Genomic DNA, 16,642 nt, shown 5'->3' with positions numbered 1-16,642 from the left:
TTGAACGAGAGCTGGATAAGGACTGACACCGTCACCCTTTTGTATTACACAAGTTTCAGTAGTCTGTTGACCAGTTCACTCAATAGTGCTGCCAAATTGAAGGTTTACTTGAAATATGTGCTCTCGGCGTCTCACATGAAGAAGTGGACAAAGTATGCTATGCATCGGTTGTGGTAATCAGCACCGTAACTGCCGCACCCCAAACCCCCCGTTATGGGGGCCCAAAATTATTCCGTGAATTAGCATAAATCATAGTATTTTTTCAAAATTTATGCAATTTTTTCGCGCTGGGTGCGAATTCAAGTAGCCATTTATCTGTATTATTGGGGCCATTACCATGACACGACCCACCAAGACATACAATCAAGTTTTAGGCCATATAACACGCGACTCGAAGAAGTGTGTCAGAACGATGGGCAGCGAGAAAAGCTTGGCCAAAAGCAGCCCTTATGCAGACCGAAGACCTCGTTATATCGGCTATGCAAAATACATATAGGTTTAATTGTTCATAGGCGCCTAAATAACTGGCGCCGAATGTTCCTGTCTTTGCAATCTGAACCTCACATGACAAATACCATCCCGCTGGGAAAAATTTTATGCCAGTGAAGAAATACCAGTTTGAAATCGTCTGCGTCTCTTACTTTAGAAGCCTACGTTTGGGCGATCCTATCTTTTTTGATATAGCAGACTGGAAGTCACGAAATCACATCGCGAAGTCATATCAACGGGTCCGCCCGCTCGAAGATGTTTAATCATTATTTACGGGCCCTCCCGTTTTCAAGACACTTCACTCAGCTCTACCGGTAAATCTAATTACGTGGGTAGAGAGGACAATAAATTGATAGCATAATATATATGCAATCGCCGATCTGATTGACCGATTTTATCATAAATTATCGAAAATTTTCGCGCCGGCTCACAATACAGTACAGATAATTTCGTGACAAACGCGAACAACGTGATGGGGGGGTCGTTTTATCACCCTACGGGAGCCCAAGACCCATGTTTTTGGGGGCCTGACGAGGTGCTGTTTCGTTCCTGCCAACGGGTATACGCCCGAAGATGTTTAATTATTATTGAGTGGCCCTACCTTTTCAAACACACCTCACTCAGCTCTACCGGCAAATCTGATTACGTGAGCAGAGAGAATATAAAAATTGATAACAATATATGCAATTCCTGATCATACTGACCGATGAAATCATGAATTCTAGAAATTTTCCGCGCCTCGCGCGCTTAGGCGACAAAAGCTGATTCACTAATCAAACTCCCAATGAATATGATGAATAGCGGTAAACAACGTATCGCCGGAGGGGGGTCTTGGGGGAGAAGCCCCCCAGAAGTTCGGTCTCACCCCCCAGAAGTTCGGTCTATAATAGCGTTTACCATAGGCTTACCATATTTCGGAAATGAAAAAAGAGGACACTTTTTCAGAAATTTCAGACATGCAAAACTGGAGAAGAATTCTCAAAAACCGGTAAATTTTCCCCACTTCATGATCGGTTGACTAGAAAAAAAAAAAGGTCTTCATTTCCGCTCAGAGCTCAAAATCACGTTTTTCACTCCACATTACCAGGTGGATGACTGAAAAAAAAAAAAAAAAAAAAAAAAGGTCTTCTTCTCGCTCAGAGCTGAAATCACCGCTTTTCCCTCCGAAATACCCACTGAGCTATATAATACCCGCCGGAGCTTCACTTCTGCGCTAATTTGCGGCATATCACTCGCAATTTCCTCTAAATCTGACCTAAATTTTCAAAAACGAGGACAAAATCTCAAAAAAGAGGACAAAAGGGCGTCCTCCGAGGACACTTTCAAAAAAGTCAAAAAAGAGGACAAATCCTCTTAAAAGAGGACGTATGGTAAGCCTAGTTTACCATATTTTTGTGAAGCAACTTCTGGACACTCTTTAGCGCTCACTAGCGGATTTGAAAATGAGGTATTACACATTGTCGGTTAATATGACGTCACACTAGCAAAGCATTGCCAGTCGACTGTATACAGAAATGGAGTGGAACATAGGTCATGAATTGGGCCATCTTTAATGTGACCGCTTGTGATTACTACTTGCTAGGGTCCGCAATAGATTTATACACGGGCCTGATGAAATCGTCTGACGGTCCGCGTCTGGCCTGTCGGGATTGTGTTTGACAGCCCTGCTATACTGTTGGGTCGGTTCGGCTATCTGATTGTGTGCTATAATCAGGTCCGAAACAACATTTTTCTGCCCCTTTCCGCTCCAAAAAACACTGATCTTGGGCCCATCATAGGGTAATCGATGTAACATTTTGGGCACTTACCATATGCATTTGGCTGTTAAATTTTATGAATGAATTCTGTCAATAATATTGATTATTCCGTAAATTAGGCTACTATAAAATGCACCAGTAGGTTGCACATCCGGTGATTTCCAACCTTATATGGACGCGACCTCATTTCCAACTTGAAAATGCTTGAAGCATCCAATCGGCCTTAATCAACTCTAGGAACATACCGTTAGCTTATAATTGCGATTACAATTAGACTTATTTCAGTAAATGATGGTTATTTATATTTATTTTTTATTGCATTTTTGGCGAGTGTGGTGCCTGGTGCCCATACTAATATCAATATACGTTGCATTAACTCGCGCGCAGCGCGAAGTAGAATTTCGAATAGCATAAATCTGCTTGAAATTAATGTTGTTTCTGTTGATTTACGGAAAACTTTTGAGCCTACTTCAATCCTTCAAAATTCCGGACATTTGGGCATATTTTAGAAATTCCTCCCGGACGCATATTTTTCAGTGAAATTCCGGACATGTCCGGGAAATTCCGGACGTATGGCAACCCTAGTCTATAACCCTATGGGGGGCCCAAGACCAAAGTTTTTTGGGGGGCCTGACGAAGTGCTGTTACGTTACGGCCCTGGTGGTAATCAAATGGATTTAAAGACAGCCTGTATCAAAACAAGAAAAAGATGAACAGTGGTCGTCGAGTAGTCCGAAGACATGATTAGTGCGATGGAGGAAGTTTTCAAACAGTAATATGCATGACACCGCATGTAGCCTACTACGAGTCAGTGTTGGGATGACTCGAGTCACCTTTTTCGTTTGACTTGACTCGAGTCACTGCTAAAATGACTTGACTCAGCGTTTTAGAAATGTGGATTGACTCGTGACTCGGAGCAAAATTCACGATTCAATTTCAAGTAATCGGTGTCGATAAAAATCACTGTATCTTCGATATGTTCGGATCGTCCGCGAAACGCTGTTGTAACCCGTGAGAGCGACCAATCGTTCAATGATCGTGTTTTACCGAGTCTCCATTGCTTTCTCATAAATGAATTGACCACAAGCGCAGTGATCGAAGCTCACAGCTTACGTTGTCGTAAACTAAAGTAATTTAATAGCAAAATCTCTGTTCTTACCTTAGCCAAACATCTGTTATTGAAATTGAATTCGTATATAGTTTACATACTCCTCAAACATTGGCGAAGTCTCGAATTGCATCATATCAATATGTAGGCCTATAAATGGTTAGTGTATTGCATCTTATCAATTCGTTTCTCTATTTTGGTTGGTAACTATAAACTGAGGCTATACAATGCAACTTACGTAGTTTACCAGTTCTATGTATACGTGAGCGATGTAGCGCCTTCTTGCTAGTTTATTTAACTCTATATTCGTTCATCGGTTCAGAATCAATGACCAGTTTGACCACTCATTACAGACAGCTAGCAAAATGCAATGACGTGATCATGCCTCATACTTCGAAAAGGCAACTTTACTTGAATTTTGACTTGACTCGTGACTTGACTTGAGTCGTGACTTGACTTGACTTGACTCGAATTGACTCGAGCCGCGTCCAAAAACCGAGTGACTTGACTTGACTCGAGTCACCTTCGAAAATCGATTGAATTGACTTGACTCGAGTCAAAATGTACAGTGACTCGTGACTCGAAGGTAGTGACTTGATCCCAACACTGCTACGAGTAGACATTACTAGAAGGCATATTCATTACACTGAACAGAACACGTGTACTGACATGATTAATTGTCGTGGATATGATAGGTCTCATTTCCAGAGCTGGTCGATGTAGTCAGCATTGTTGCTCAAGTGTCAAGTTTTAGGTCTATACTCATTACTCAATTACATGTAGAAATAGCTGGGTTGGTCGCGGTGTCTTACACAAACTTACACAGGTAGATGTAATTTTCTAAGGAAATATTCAGTTACAGTGCTGCAGGGCCTATAGTTAGTCCGATTTTCATGACAAATTCACCAGCAATCCGCAACTACTCAGTACTTCACAAAATTCAGAGTGTAAAAATGAGTTGTCTAGCGTCAAAAAACATTTACAAGCCGATATGATCAGGATTTAAAAAAACGTATTGAAGTAGTCTCCTGCGTAACAACTTGAATAAGTAATGAAAGTACACATGACCCTATCGCGTGCTTCGAATAACTAGAAGCATCCCCGTTACTGATGATGGTGACCGTTTCTGAATACTGACTCCGCTCTCGAGAGGGGACGAGAGGACAGGGCTATACCCACCTGATTACGTCATAAATCTCATTTGTTATTGTAATTAAGTGATAACTAAAGAACATATCTGGACATGATATATAATGTCATGGGAAATACGGTATTGTCAGAAATTAATCTGCTTCGCATATTCAACCAGGAAATCGGTAGTAATGGATTGGATGAATATTTTGGTATTATTTTACAACCTCTTTTGACATAACATCATCCTATCAATAAAATCTTGCTAAATCCTAGTCCGTTCTTCAGATGAGTCGTCTCCTTAAGAATGCGGGTATGGCGAACGTCGTATGATACGAGGTACCGTAGGAGTACCGGTTAGTTATCTATCTATAGAGGTACAGACAGGAAGAGATACATAACAATATGTATTGTTTTCTATGTAATGTATGATATCCTACATAATGTTATTCTTTTTTCATACGTATATTATCGCAGATTTTGTTATTTCACGTCTTGTTGAAATTCCTGAAACGATTTATGCTCATTTTATCCAAATACCGATAATCTTTTCAACATGATTTTAAAGCGTAATATCACAGTTTCCTTTGCATATATAGTCTGAATGGCTTCTGTGCTGTGCTGGTTATATATTTTGTCCATGTAATTAGATATTGTTTGCACCAAATAGGCAAATACTCATATATGGGTGGAGGGTGGCGATGGCGACTGCCTCGGTGACTCTGGAGGCCTCACGGCCCCTCGTCATTTCCTCGTCTCCACTGCGATTTTGTCATGTATATTTTTTACTTGCCGTGGTGTGACGACTAACAACCTATCCTATATTGCTTCACTCTCGTCCCTTATCCATATAGGCTATTATTTACGATGGTAGTCTTCATTGTTTTCTTGTTTATACTGTTTAGAATGTAATATATTCCTAATTTATCGGCAAATAACTGCAAAATGAGTGAAGGGGGAGCCGTGCTTTTGTATAAATCTGGAGGGAAGCAGGCCACTGTTAAATTCAATGTTGGCGAAGACTATCGACTGATTCAGACGATCGGAACTGGTGCTTACGGAGTTGTATGCTCAGCAATTCATAGCCCCACAGGTTTGTTTCTAAGACTGTGTGTTCGCCCGCTCATCAAGGCTTGTACAAGCTACCAGCACAACTAGAACTAGAACTAATCGCTTCTCAAAATTATAGCAACTGGAACTATACAATCTACAGCTAGAACTAACAACCTTTAAAAAATCCGCAACTAACCAACCAGGTTTAATTCCAAGGCAACTCATTAACATTTATATCATTAGAATGGGGTCGGGTTTCTACATAAACTTCAGTACAAGCTGGAAGGATTTCGACCACCAAAGCCGACCCTCTGGTTACGCGGCTACGCCAAGTGTTAGTCGCAGCTTAGTAGTATAAGGCCTAATGACTATGAGCTAGCAATGACCGCAAGAACATCACACTTGTAACAGAACTATAAAACAAGAACTACTCGAAAAAACCAGTAGTTATTAGTTGACTGTCTACTGTCAAGATTGGTAGTTTGTAGACCTATAAGATAAGTATGCTGTACATAGGCTTACTTACATGTACTGTAATAACACTTACTGCGTCAAGGTTCCATATCTGCAATTACCTGTGCGAAAAATAAATTTTTTCAATTCGCAACGTATTTTGCAGACCAAAAAGTAGCGATCAAAAAGATATCCAATGCATTTGAAATGTTGATGACGGCCAAACGAACTCTGCGAGAGTTGAAACTACTGCTGCATTTCAAGCACGACAACGTCGTAGGAGTAAAGGATATCCTGCATCGTGAATCGTCAGACTGTAAAATTCAAGACGTTTACGTTATCATGGATTTGATGGAGTCTGATCTACATCATGTGATAAGGTGAGGCAGAATAGTTTAATAGGTCAGAATAGAATCGATATTGATTTCTCATGTTAAGATATCATATCTGCGATACAAACCTTTGATTATGCCCGGCCATTTCCAGCATATGTGTTGTACAGTGTACTGTATATATTTTTTCTTGCTAATTGCCATTTCTATTTTGTTTTTCTCTTATTTGGTATGCATGTATACTTTTTTCCAACGCTGATTTGTTTCTCCTTTCAATCATGTTATCTATTGAGCGTTTGATTAGTGGGGTCGTATTACCCTTTATAGCATCAGAATCTTTTGAAATCATTGCAATACCATAGAACACTGTATGCTGCAATCTTGACATGATGGTTGACATGATATAACATATAATAATAATTTAGGACTGTTGGCAGACAAAAAGAAAGAATTGGTTGACGTTTGATGCGGTGAGCTGTGACACTCAATAATCTATGCTATAAGACCCTTATCATTCAAGAAATATATTTGTTAACTTGATGCGTTTCATTCTGGCGATAAATGTGAGGTACTAAACTTGGAATGGAAAATGTCTGTGTAATTTGTTAGCTATTGTTCCCCGTTCTTCGTCCGTGGTGTTGTGGTTGTTGACCTTATTTATGTGATTTTTTCGATTGGATCATATTTCATTTCGGTATTCATATATAGCTTACGTACGATTAAAAGTTAAAACTATATATTACAAGGTAACTGAAATCGTTTTTGTGCGCAGAATAGAACTAATTTCTTTTCCGGTATTATTTTGAGGATTTTTTCAGATCAAAACAATCCTTGACGGAGGACCACATCTGTTACTTCATGTACCAGCTGTTGCGGGGCTTGAAATACATTCATTCCGCCAACGTCATTCATAGGTACCTACTTTCGATACACCTTGTTTCTGTGATTCTGGTGTCTAATTGTCTGTTTTTGCAGGGACTTGAAACCCAGCAATCTGCTGGTAAACGAAAATTGCGAACTCAAAATTGGGGATTTCGGAATGGCCAGGGGCATCGCGAATACCCCGGAAGACAACAAAAACTTCATGACCGAATACGTCGCGACGAGGTACTGATAAAATGATGTTTTTGGTTTAGAATCTCATTACCTTCCGTTCTTGTAAGATGGTATCGCGCCCCGGAGCTCATGCTGTCCATGTGCGAATACAGCATGGCGATCGATATGTGGTCGGTCGGGTGTATTTTCGCTGAAATGCTCGGCAGAAAGCAACTGTTTCCAGGTGCAGTGACTCGGTATTTGCGCTCTCTATTACAAGGACTGTGAAGAATTATTTTCAGGCCGCCATTACGTACATCAGCTCCAACTGATAATATCTGTTTTGGGTTCGCCTTCTTCGAGAGTCGTGGGTTCGATTAGATCGGAGAGGGTCCGTTCCTATGTGCAACGTTTGCCGGTCAAAAGTGCCGTGCCACTGAAGACGTTGTTTCCAAAAGCGTCCGCAGCCGCGGTGAGTGAGACACTAGTAATTTTGCTCCGATTTACTGGTTTTGCGGCTAGAGGTGGCCAGCCAGTATGGTTGTTCAAAAAAACTTTTTTTCCCTAATTCCCGGGATTCAATGTGTAAATTGTTAGGTTGCCTAAAAACGCGGTGCAATATAATTTGGCTCATTTCCAACCAGTAGAAGTGGGTCGCATAGCGAATTGGAATTTTTGAATTTTGAATTTATTATAACAAAAAAAATTTATAATTTTCCTGTCAACCCCATGAAATTGTTAACTTGCCCAAAAGAACGATGTATCACAATTTCTTCTCACTTTCAACCAGTAGAAGAGAAGTTATTGCGGTCGAAACTTGTGGATATGCAAGAATAGCAATGACGGCCCCGGAAATCCCAGCTAATCATTAATGAAAAACTCAAATAACTTCACTCCCAGGTGTTGGAATTGCGTCAAATTTGTTTTGCATCGTTTTTGTAGGCAACTCGACAATTTCATGGGTTGACGGTTAAATTTGAAAGATTTTTTCTTTCTCAAATTCAAAAATTTGACCATGCAGTCGCTTTTACTGGTTGGAATGGAGCCAAATTTGGTAGGCATGGTTTTTTAGGCAACCTAATAATTTAATCAGCGAATCCCCGGAATCCGTAAAAAAAGTTTTTTGAACAACCCTAGTGGCCAGTAACAAAGTACTTGCAGTTTTCAGAGTACCCAATATGTTTAGCCTGCTTGTATTGCTTGTTCAAAATTTTCTAAAATTTTAGACTACTTGTACTTCCAGTTTTCAGTTTTTAAGACAAAAGTAGGCTCAGAATCATTGATTGAATGCTTGGAAATCGCGACTTGAACTTATGCTCAAGAGTCGCAGTCAGTGGCGGCTCGTGACAATATCGGGTGGTGGGGCAAGGGCTGCAAGCGACTTTTTATCAAGATGACGTCACAATGGAGTTTTCCAACGTAAACAAGTAACTTGGTGGTACGAACTACGGTAACACGAACTTCCCGACAACAGTGATTTAACGTATGTGCCGCGAGAGATCTGCCGGTGAGCTGTGACTTGAAGTGTGGTAACTGCGTAAACGGCGTACGGAACAAAGATTTGACACGGCTCATGTTCGCACTATACCTGACTTGACTAATTATCTGCAGAAATGGAAATGACTATAACTCGAGAGATTGCGTAAGCCTAGCTGGAAAGGTCAACGAGTTCGGACACATACGCAATTGTTATCTCATAGATTGGACAATGTCATGTTGAATCCAAAACATAATTCTGAAGAACTACGGATAGCAGCCTCGGAAATTCGGTCCCGATACAGCATAGGAGATATTTTGGCCTTGATGCTGGAGACTGTCACACGACACATACGGCTTACGGTCTATATGTCTGCTGCAAAATCGCCTTTGGAAAATATATTACCGAATAAATACGTGGATGAAAGCCGAAAACTTGGTACACTGTTACATGAAATCATCGAGAAGTAGCCTCATGACCGTTTTCGGTATGGTACACTGTCAAAATTAATACAAACAGATCAACACCGAATTTTGCGTAAAATTTACTGAGGAATAGGCTGATCAATGATCAAGCGATCAGCTGTTAGCCGCCATCGAAAACGAAACAGCTATCGCGCTTGACAGGGGTTGTAATTGTAAGCAAATGGTCTGAAGGCCACGATTTCACGGTCAAAATTGACATTGGAGAATATAAAAAAAAAGTAAATATTTGAATGCAAACCGAGGATGTTAGTAAACTGTTTCATGATATCATCATCTCATCACTTATCTCAGCATGGGACACAGTTAGCGTTAACACAGATACGCCGACTTTTGCGTGAAATCCGCAATGCGTTAGGTAGGCTAAGTGTCAGATCAGCGCACATCTTTACCATACTCGACCTTGATAACGAAATTGCTGCCCTAATCATTGAGTGCCAACCTTGAGACTCGGCACAGCGTTCGATACTAAAATCAAGACATACCATGCAAAAGCTCATGACGGATCTAGGTAAGGAGCATCGTTAAAATCAATGGAGACCAATACCGGCTTTGCGTAAAATATGTTTGCGATAAATGACGAGTCAGCTCTCACTCGACTTAGGAAACGAAATTACCACTAACACAGTACAGTGACAAACTTGAAACTTGGTACCGCGTTCAATACTAACATTAAGACTTACCGTACCAAATATCATGACCGATCTCGGTATGGAACATCGTCAAAATCAATGGATACCAATACCGGCTTTTGAGTAAAATCTGTTTGCGATACATGACGAATCAGCACACACTCAACTTCGGAAACGGAATTACTACCCTAAACTTTAAGTAGAAACCCTGAAACTTGGGACAATGTTAAATACCACCATCACGATATGACATACCAAGTTTCAAGAATTATCATGGTGTGAAACACCATCAAAATCGACCTATACCAGCAAAGGTCGACTAAACGCATATGACGGTAACCGAGTTCAGATATAGATACGATTGTTACATCACACCTTAAGGGCGAGCAGGCTATGTTGCCCCGGTTGCTCGGTCATTTTATGAATAGGAGAGAGTAAATCACTGTTTCTTTATTGTGCGCAGGTTTGAGAGAATAGACAGTGAAAGCTTGTTATGAGTGCTACCGGGGCATGCCCCGGCTAGGCATTTGCAAAGCGAAAACACGAAGAGAATTCGATTTTCGCAGAGACTTCGCTATATATATGGGCATTTACAAGCGAAAAGACAAGAAGAATACGATTTTTGCTGTGATTTCGGTATATATAGATTGCTGTGCGTCTATAAATGGTAAAGAACTGTTATTGAACAGAATTTTAGGTGGGGCAATGCCCCAGTTGCCCTATAGGACGAGCCGCCATTGGTCGCAGTGCTGTTAATGCCCTTGATATTGCTATCTAATATGGTGTTGGAGGAGTGGCAAAATTTCACAGCAACGAATTATTAACTGTGATGTAAATCTTCCTTCTTTCAGATCGATCTGTTGTCCCAGTTCCTCCAGTTTGATCCGACTTGCCGGGTGAGCGCTGCAAAAGCATTGGACAATTCCTTCTTTCAAGAATACCACGATCAGGACGACGAGCCTCTCTGCCCCGAGCCGTTTGATTTTCGATTTGAGAGCGCCAGCCAAAACGGCGGCGGACCGACGAAGGACTCAGTCAAGCAGCAAGTGCTCGATTTGATTAAGGAGTACCGCTTGAAACGGAATAGGTGTGTGGGTTTGCTGCTTCGTATCTTCATATTTGAATAGTATATTCATATTGAAATGAACCCGAATATTTTCGGCTGACACTCGTCAGGGTGACTATTCAATGGTATACTGAAGTTCTGTACCTCCAAGAAGATCTTCATATTTGCCCGCTACGAGACTAAAATGTAGGATTTTGAGTTTTAAATATTCAACTCGCCGCAATGAAAATGTGGACTCGGTCTTTTAAAAATGTGATGTCAAAATGCTTTTCGCACTACCTGCTTTCCGATGTAGGCTATTAGCAAATATTTCCAGACCCGCTGATGTGACATGGTCTTATGCTTCCGTGTCGGTACCGATCTAAATTATGTCAAAAATAGTCCAGGAATCCATCGAATCTGGAATAAACCCAACGCTGCTTCTAAGCGGACCTAGTCCTGTTGAATGTGTTTTCGACTTCAATGACAGCTATGGTTGATGCTATTGCAATCTGGAACACCATACCTATTTTTCCTATTGCCAGTACCACACTTTAACAACTAGATAATCATTCTAGTCGCCTAATTAGACTTGTTGGAACGAAATGCCGGATCTAATTCGAATCTAATTTGTGATATGTTTCTATGTTCTAATTTGAATTCTAATCCTGTAGCAAATCCGGAATACACGTTTCGTAATCCACTTCTTCGATTGCAGGATAAAGAAGCAATTGATATTCTTGCCCAAATCTCAATCCGAAAGTCCTGCGGCAAGCGCTGACCCTGCGCAGGATCGCAACAATAATTCTTCCGAGTCACGCGAAGACGCTTTCTTCAAAAAACCCGCCGTTGTGCCGTTTGACAAGATGAGCTACAGGGCGTCGCCACACGGGACGTCGTCATCTTCGAACGCGATTGAAATGTCAAGCCGAGACGCGTGCGGAACCCAGCCCGAAAGTACCGACGTCACTATGCACTCGGCTAAATCTCACGAGTCCGCCGCTGTCAGCCACGGAGTAATCGATAAGGAAAACGATGGAGTCTACGAGAAAAGCAACGACTCGCGATCGAGTCAGGAATCGGGCAGGCCGAACGCAAAGAAAACTATTTCGGAGACAACGAAAATGCTCGTGCGCGACACTATTTTGGCGTCTATGCTGGCAAAGAAAAATGGTACGTGGTTTGTAAAACTTGTGCAGAAACCAGTAAAAAAGTGACTTATTGCTACTATCTGGAATAATTAGGTAGGTTTTGCCTCCTTGCAATACTGATGCAAGACTATTTCCACTGAACAGTTTTTGATGCAAAACCGCTTTTTAGACTTGAACTATATAGGCTAAAATAGATAGGTTTGTATCACTTTTGTGAGTGAAATTATCATTCGATCCGTTAGCAGAGCCATCAGTCATGTTGTGATTTGCAATTTTGAAAGTAACTCGTTTCGGATTTACTGCTAGATATATATTTGCCATAATTCGACTGAATCTTGTATATTACTTCCACAATCAGTTTTTGAATGTCTGGGAGATCGCTACTTCTACTTGCAATTGAGTATATATTTATGGCTTCAGTTCTACTCGAGTAGCAATACAGGCAGTGTTTGCCACGTCAGTATTGGTACTCTGACGACCTCCGGTGAAAACATGAACGCGCTGTTCTGTTCAGGCTTGACCAGGCCTTCGGAAAGGACGAAAAAGCCGGTCACGGCGGCCGAACGGCAAAAAGAGAGGGAAGAGAAACGGAGGAAGAGGCAGGAGAAAGCGGCGGAGAAGGAGAGAAAGAAACGAGAGACGGAAGGCGGCAAGCCGACGCTCAGCGATCAAGATAAGACTCTGCTGGAGCGCTGGTCAAAAATGCAGGTAGGAAGTCGAACGGGCGGTTTTCTGAATTCCTGGCTTGCAGGTTTTGGCGGCTTGTGATTTGAGGGAAGTAGTCGGCAGAGGTGGTCGGTAATGAAGTACTTCTACCTTTCCTAAGTTCTCAAGTGGATTTGCCCTCTTGTGCTACTTACAGAAGTGGCTTTGACGTTATACTGCTTCTACTGGTTTTAGTTACTTGAAAATTCCTACCTCAACTTGTGATTGAATAAAAATTTATGACATTACTTCCAGTTCTACTCGAGTACCAACAATCAGTACTTTGACATCTCGTGGTGTTCGGCTGGGCAGTTTTAAGAACTTTGTAGACATATAGTAGTTTAAAATAGAACATTTTAACAAACTCCAACTCCCAGGGTGTGTTTCCCCCGACTGCAACTCGAAAGTTGCGCTACAAAATTCATGTGACTTTGTCTCACCTAGGGAGAGTTTAGCGAAACGCTGACTTAGACTTCAGAGCCGTGGCATGCTTGATCCGGCGATATTGAACTGATGTGATCTGATTTTATAATCTTCACAATTACTGTACCGTTGGATTAGGATTGACGCATTACGTCAATCAATCCGCGGTTTTGAGCAATTATTTGAACTTTAAGTAGCTAGTAATTGCGGTTTCAGAAAGAAATTTGTAGCACTTTTATGGTAATTCTGCAGTAATTCTTTTGTTACTGATTCATACCGTAAACGCAAGTACGGTTCTTGTGTTCCAGCAAGAGAAAAAGGAAGCTCAAGGAAAGGCTGACGGAAAATCGCAAACAAGACAAGTTACAGTGTCACGTACGTTGTATCAATGTCGACCGATTTCACCGAACAATAATAATTTAATGTACATTTGTTCAGTGTCGTCTCCGAGTTCGTTGACCCGACAAAACAGTCTGCCGTCGTTGCCAACACCCAGGCTGCGAACTCAATCCAACCCGTAAGCCGATTCTGTAGCATATCTTACTGTGTCATTCTAAAATCTTTTTTATATTTTCAGGATTACCAATGCGCCCACCAGGAGATGGAGTCTCAACAACGACATATCTTTCTCCTATGAAAGCGGTGGCCAGTATGTACCGACACTGTCCGATATACTCCACTCCCCCATGCTTATCACCGATGGACAGAATCCTAGCAACGCTTCACACTACGATGCTCTGGGTAGCGATAGAATGAACGCGTCTCAGCAGTCCGCATCTGTTAATCAGCAATCGGTTCAAATTCGTGCTCAAACCCCGATTGTAATCCAGCGGTTTAACGGAAACGGCCCTAATCGTGTAGCGGGCGACTCTGATGCGCGGTCCAGCAATCCTGTGTATTTTCAAACAAACCAAAACAACGTCACAGGAATTCAGTCGAACAGGCCGAATACGCTCGGCGTGCATCGGTTTTTGAATCCTACGGCGAGGACAGACGGCGGCAATGCACAGACGGGCAAAAGTCTAGTCACTCTCAGCCCCGACACTGTCGACTTTGTACTGAATCAGCACATGCACGACGAAGCGTCCCCTTTCGGCGGGTTGGAAAATATCGTCTCGGCCCGGCAGGAGTCGGCCAAGGATCCCGAAAAAGATCTGACGCTGTCCCCTGGGAAAACCACTCTCGTCGTGAAGGCCGTGCAAGCTTTGCGGCGTAAGGAAGACGCTTGCGGGTTCAGTCGCGGGAATTTCCCGTTGGATTTTGACAAGGGTTCGGAAGGCGAGGATATGAGTAGTAAGTTTTTGGACGCGCAAAACGGGTCTGTGATGCTGTCGGCAAGCGCGGCCGCTAACAAGAAGGAATTGCTATACGTGAGCTCGGAATTGAGTCATAATCCTTTGAATAAGCAACAGCCGGAAGATCTCGATGTTTACCGATTGCCGGTGAGTGTCTTCAGTAATTAATTTAGTGATTCGAGCGACATTTAGTGATAAATGAAAAATATTACTGACATATAATCGGCGTTTCTATTATTTTCATCCAATCGATACATAATGAACGTATAGAAGGATGTCAAAACAACCAGAGGTGAAGTAGTCTTTGTGAATACTCGAACAGAAGAAGTGACGTAAATTTATACTCGCGTGTAAGTTGAAGTAGCGATTTCCAAGTTGGTAAATAAGTAAGTATACTAGGTCTGGCTTTGCCTATAAAACCGAAAACGGTTTAGTAGAATTGGAAGTAGTCTGAAATATTTTGCTACCTGCAGGAGTAATACAAGTAGAAGAAGCCTGCTGGAGGTACTTCACAAAGATAGAAGTAGGCCCACTGCTTTACTGGCCACCTCTGATAATAAGTAGTGATAATAATTGTTCAAATAGTCTGCTAACGGCGCTGATCATGAAAGTGCATTGTAGGTTGATTGGCAGATCGGGATTTAAGTAGTAGTAGTGATTCTGTGGAGGCAGATAAGTATTCTAGGTCTAGTTTAGCTTCAAATACTGAAAACAGTAGCCTATAAGTGGAAGCAGTCTAGAAACATGATCACATAAAAAACATAAGTGTGTACTTGGAAGAAGCAGAAGGCCGACCGACCACTTCTGTTTAAGACGCACAATGTACATTGTACACTTGTACGTACGTCGGACATAGCCGTACCCACGACACAATGCTGACCAAATTGCAGTGGTCTTATCTCATTAGCTATTATTTTGCATGACTCAACAGGCTCAAGCCGAAAGCACTGCTGGCGGATACGGCGTCGGATACGAGGAGAGTAGCGAGCGTATTGATGCGTTTGGAAATTCGCTAAACAGGACGTCTGCGCTTTCCGAAGCCCACATGTATGATATGGACTGTGACTCCGCGAAAAGCTCGTCTTCTCTACTGAATGAGTGGCTGGAAGTGAGTCGCATGGGGGAACACGATATCGAACAGCTGCAGCGGGAATTGGAGCTCGGTTCGCCGATGTGCATTGACTATAATTTCAAATCAGATTAGTTCTTAGTTATTATCACATTATACAATCCCGATTAAGCTTACTTTTTCATTGTGAGGTGCCGTTATCGATCTTGTATGCAGTTTTATAACCGTTTTGTCGATAGAAGGCATTTTGTTTTGTAGTTATCAACAGTTTCAGATGTTTAGAAACGATTTACGGCCTTCGACATTCTGTGTAGCGTCGCAAAAGTTGATTGATTGTATTGAGTGGTGGAGAGGTCGTTGGATCATTATACAGTGGCATCCATTCTGAAGTTTGTTTGATCGAATATTTTCATAAAGAGTTGTGTGCAATATATTAATGTTTCTCATTTTTCTAACGGTTGTATAGCTGAAATTGTCACTTTTATTCACCCTGCAAGGAAAGGTAAAGGTATGAAGTATGTTAGTGTTGATCGTAATGTGTATCACAAGCCTAGTATTATTTATTGTGAGCATTTTGTCGAACCTGAGTTTCGTTGGCACTGCAAGCTAAATTTGATTATGGTAATGTTTGAGCTGCCAATCTATTTTGTAACTTTTTTGAAATTGCGTTAAATTCCTTGTGGTTTTGTAGGTATGTGAATTTCTTTTCAAATAAATTGGTACATTTTCATAGTGAATACTGTTGAATAAGATAGGATACGGTGGAAAGAGATCTTATCAGTAAAAGTAAAATACCCGCTTCTCAGAGATGAAGTATTGGTTTGTAGATAGGGTTCAAATTACAGAGAAGCATGGAAAGTTCGCCTTACCCAAGGTCAGGTTCCATCATGTCTGAGTTTCTTTGCCTCGCGGTTGCTACGGCAGTCCCGCTCGGAAAGACACAGATCTATAGAGATACTTAGCTAGAAAGAATTTGAGGTGTACTAAAGTTATTAGTCTTGCGTT

General features: G+C 41.6%; 1 protein-coding gene and 1 long non-coding RNA gene across 2 annotated transcripts; both read left to right on the top strand.

Moving 5' to 3' along the window:
- Positions 1-576: 576 nt before the first annotated feature.
- On the top strand, positions 577-3,720 carry LOC145446195 (uncharacterized). Its single transcript, XR_013917228.1, has 2 exons — positions 577-1,380; positions 1,870-3,720. It is a non-coding gene; the product is annotated as an uncharacterized LOC145446195 (long non-coding RNA).
- Positions 3,721-4,789: 1,069 nt separating this feature from the next.
- LOC145446503 (mitogen-activated protein kinase 7-like) lies at positions 4,790-16,374 on the top strand. Its single transcript, XM_080324820.1, has 13 exons — positions 4,790-5,578; positions 6,158-6,371; positions 7,142-7,237; positions 7,299-7,430; positions 7,487-7,602; positions 7,661-7,830; positions 10,801-11,036; positions 11,713-12,167; positions 12,660-12,853; positions 13,582-13,648; positions 13,712-13,790; positions 13,851-14,715; positions 15,500-16,374. The coding sequence occupies exons 1-13, from the start codon at positions 5,431-5,433 to the stop codon at positions 15,770-15,772; spliced, it is 3,045 nt and encodes a 1,014-aa protein (XP_080180946.1). The 5' UTR covers positions 4,790-5,430; the 3' UTR covers positions 15,773-16,374.
- The last annotated feature ends 268 nt before the right edge of the window (positions 16,375-16,642 follow it).

The sequence above is a fragment of the Botryllus schlosseri genome, chromosome 9 (assembly GCF_051294905.1).
Source record: "Botryllus schlosseri isolate E-star chromosome 9, Bs_hap1, whole genome shotgun sequence".
NCBI classification, from domain to species: Eukaryota; Metazoa; Chordata; class Ascidiacea; order Stolidobranchia; family Styelidae; genus Botryllus; species Botryllus schlosseri.
This window is presented reverse-complemented; position numbering and strand designations above follow the sequence as displayed.

Coding starts and splice junctions, on each gene's coding strand:
- LOC145446503 (XM_080324820.1), top strand. CDS start 5,431: ATGAGTGAAGGGGGAGCCGTGCTTTTGTATAAATCTGGAGGGAAGCAG. Junction 7,603..7,660: donor CAGAAAGCAACTGTTTCCAG/GTGCAGTGACTC, acceptor AATTATTTTCAG/GCCGCCATTACGTACATCAG. Junction 7,831..10,800: donor CAAAAGCGTCCGCAGCCGCG/GTGAGTGAGACA, acceptor TCCTTCTTTCAG/ATCGATCTGTTGTCCCAGTT.